This window comes from Polistes canadensis, unplaced genomic scaffold (assembly GCF_001313835.1).
Source record: "Polistes canadensis isolate GaletaPanama2010 unplaced genomic scaffold, ASM131383v1 scaffold_621, whole genome shotgun sequence".
NCBI classification, from domain to species: Eukaryota; Metazoa; Arthropoda; class Insecta; order Hymenoptera; family Vespidae; genus Polistes; species Polistes canadensis.
In genome coordinates, this window is record NW_014570168.1 from 32663 (window position 1) to 36186 (window position 3524).

The 3524-nt window shown below is 32.1% G+C and overlaps 1 protein-coding gene across 1 annotated transcript; it reads left to right on the forward strand.

Annotated features, from left to right (window-relative positions):
* The first annotated feature begins 2102 nt into the window (after window positions 1–2102).
* On the forward strand, window positions 2103–2821 carry LOC106792753 (piggyBac transposable element-derived protein 4-like). The gene is made up of 2 exons (XM_014759263.1): window positions 2103–2470; window positions 2749–2821. Exons 1-2 carry the CDS (start codon window positions 2103–2105, stop codon window positions 2819–2821), a joined length of 441 nt encoding a protein of 146 aa, XP_014614749.1.
* Window positions 2822–3524: the final 703 nt, after the last annotated feature.

Genomic DNA, 3524 nt, shown 5'->3' on the forward strand with positions numbered 1-3524 from the left:
GAGGAGAAAGCTTCTTCGGAAACTTATAGCTCAAGGCTCAGCTCACAGCTTGAAGAGATACATTCGCTCGCAAAGGAGCGGATGGAGATGAAGTCCTGTAAGGCAAAGGCTTGGTATGAAAGAAGGTCCAAGAGGAAGGATTTTGAAGGAGGACAGAAGGTATGATTATACAATCCTCGATGGGAAAAAGAAAGAGCAAAGAAGCTGGAGAGTGATTTAGAAGAACCTTATTTTATTTTTAAAAAAATTATTGATTTAGTTGTTAGTGTTGGTAGGTCTGGTAGGGGTAAGAAGCGCGTAGTGCACGCGGATCGTCCTCCTCCCTTTACAGAGTAAGGGGAAGAGAGTATAAGGAGACAACTAGAGTAGCGTAGGTTTACTTTGAGGGGAAATTAAATTTATTTTAAACCGTTAAATTTGGGAAGTTTTCTGCTATTCTTGTTTTCCGTTTAGGGTGGGAATGAAGGTTCCATATGGAGCTCTGAAGGAAGACGTAGATTTCCGAAGGAAGGCATTCAGTCCCGAAGGTAGGCGAACTACTCTAGAGGGAAGAAACCTTTCCTAGGGAAGGCGTGCTGTCCTGGAGGTGGAGCGAGGCTGTGGAAGCGTGGGAACGTTGACCGTTTCCAGGCTACGAGTTGTTGTGCGTGGAGATTTTGACAGAAGCTCAGAAAAAACGGACGTTTTTATATTACGGAAAACTGTAGATAAGCCTTTAACGGTTGTTAAAGTTCTATAAATAAAGTTCTTTGTTTTTCTTTTGTAATCTGAGTTTGGGCAAAAGCGTTACTTTTCTGGGAAGTATTACAGTACTTTCGTTAAAATGAAAAGAGTTTAAATTTGTTAAATACATTCATTCAAATGGAACGGGATTTGTTGAGTTAAGTACTTTTATTTAAATGAAAAGAGATTTGATAAGTTAGGTACCTTTATTTAACACTAAACATACAATAACGGGTCCAATGACCCATTTTGAACTTTTGCATTGAAAATGCACATATAATTTTATTGCGTTTGCACATTTAACTTCATGACTTTTTCTAAGTTATTAACGTACAGTTATAAAAATTTTTTTTTTTTTTTACTTTTGTTTATTCTGAATTATCATTGTTGTTTACCCATATCTACCACAACGGGTTATTTGACCCGGAGAGAATTTTTTTCTATTATGAGATTTCAAGTCACATTTGTAGTCAGTAATTTGCACATCCTTCCAAAGACTGTTGCGTAAAGTAGTTCTACAAGAATAGCTAAGAATAATTTCAAGAAAATATCAAATTTTAGATTAACAATAGCTTTTAAGTGTAAGAAAAAGTGGTAAAAATTAAAAGTCTTGGTAAGTACCTTGCTTATATTTTATTTTGATAGCTATAGTAATACAGGTCACTTTTTATTCAGAGAAATGATAAAGCCAACAAGACAGTACAAGTTCTTAGAGGATATAAATAATATTAGCGAAGAGTTTTCAGAAATTACTGAAGATGAATTTTCTGAAAATGAAGATATATTGGTTGCAAATAAAAATGAGTTTGATTCTACAGATACTGACGATTAAGAGGAAAATATTGTGAATGTATGTAGTGACCGAAAAAGAATTAGATTACTCTCAAGTTCGGAAGAAAGTGAAGTAGAAATAAATGAACAAAATGTTGCGAATGATAGATCTTTTTGGCAACAAAAGCAAGTAGGTGGCACACCTTGAAGAGCACCACTTCGTAAAATTTTTAAGCAAGAAGTAGGCATAAAAAGATATGCAAAACGTCATTTAATGAAAGGTAAAATTAGTACTGCATTTTCATTGATAATTGAGCACCGTATTATGAACCATATAAGAACATTCACAATAGAAGAAGCAAAGAGAGTGCTAGGTTCCGATTGGAGTTTATCTAAAAATAAATTAGATGCATTCATTGCAATTTTATATGCTCGAGCTGCATATGGAGCAAATAATTTGAATATTTCCTTTTTGGGGAATAAAATGTGGGGGCCTAAATTTTTTTCTGAAACACTGAGAAGAAATAATTTTACCCAAAATTCATAGATTTATTCGTTTTGATAAAAAAAGTCAGCAAAGCTAATGTTTGAAAACAGATAAATTCGCTATGGTATCTGCAATTTGGAATATTTTCATTGAGAACAGCCAAAACTGTTACAAACTTGGTGAAAATATTACTATAGACGAACAGCTATTTCCGACTAAAGTACGATGTAGATTTACGCAATACATACCTAACAAGCCGGATATATTTGGAATCAAATTTTTGTTAGCATCGGACGTAGATAGCAAATACGTCATAAATGCACTTCCATATCTTGGAAAAGATGAATATAGGCCCTCTTTATTACCACTCTCTGAATATGTTGTATTCAAACTCATTGAGTTATTTACGGGCTGCGGAAGAACTGTGACCACAGTCAACTTCTTCACAAGCAAATCCTTAGCAACACAACTCCTAGCTAAAAAAACTACGTTAGTAGGAACTATTCGGTCAAATAGAATAGTTAATAATAATAATTAATTTATATTTAATAATAAAAATAGAATAGTTAATAATAACTAATTGCGAAGCAAAAGAAAGATGATATGGAACGATTTTCATCGAAACTTTTTAAAAAAGATAATTGTACTCTTACAATCTATAAAAGTAAACCAACAAAAAAAGTACTTTCACTTAGTTTTAAACATAAATTCGTTAAAGTAGAAAACAATGATAAACGTTTACCTGAAACTGTTTTATATTACAATAGAACCAAATTTGGTGTAGACATGACCGATCAAACAGCGAGAAAATTTACTACAAAATCTAAGTCTTGCAGATAGCCTCTCCAAGTTTTTTTGAATATCCCTGATTTAGCTAACATAAATGCCTGGATTATGGACTAGCAAACGACAGAAGAAAATATCTCAAGGCAAGATTTTTTACTCAAGCTAGCAATAGAACTTGGCGCCGATTTTCGAGAAGCCCGTGAACAACCAAAACAAGGAACAAATACGAAAGGATCGTTGCCTAAGTCTACTACAGATGCTTATAAGCGTATGAGATGTAAAATAGGATACTGTAAAGAAAATAAAACCAACAAAATTTGCTCTTAATGTAAAAAATATGATTGCGAAAAATGTACAATGGCCAGACTTATATGTAAAAAATGCGATAAACTATGAATTAAAAATTTTTATTTTTTGCTTTTATAATAGAAATGTTCAACATACTATTTTGTTTAATTATAATAAATTTAATTTATGTTTTTATTTCTTTCCTAAAATCCATATTTCATACATTCAAGCATGAAACATAAAGTCGGGTCATTTGACCCGCTATAGTAGAAATAGGTATATATTAAGTCTTGGTATGTTTAGTGTTAAATAAAAGAGACTTGATGAGTTAAGTATGTGTATTTAAATATAATGATTTTGGATAAGTAACGTTCTTTCATTCAAATAAAAAGAGATTTAATAAGTTTAGCACTTTTATTTATAGAAAGAGATTTAATAAGTAAGGTATTTTTTTTCAATAGAAAAATTT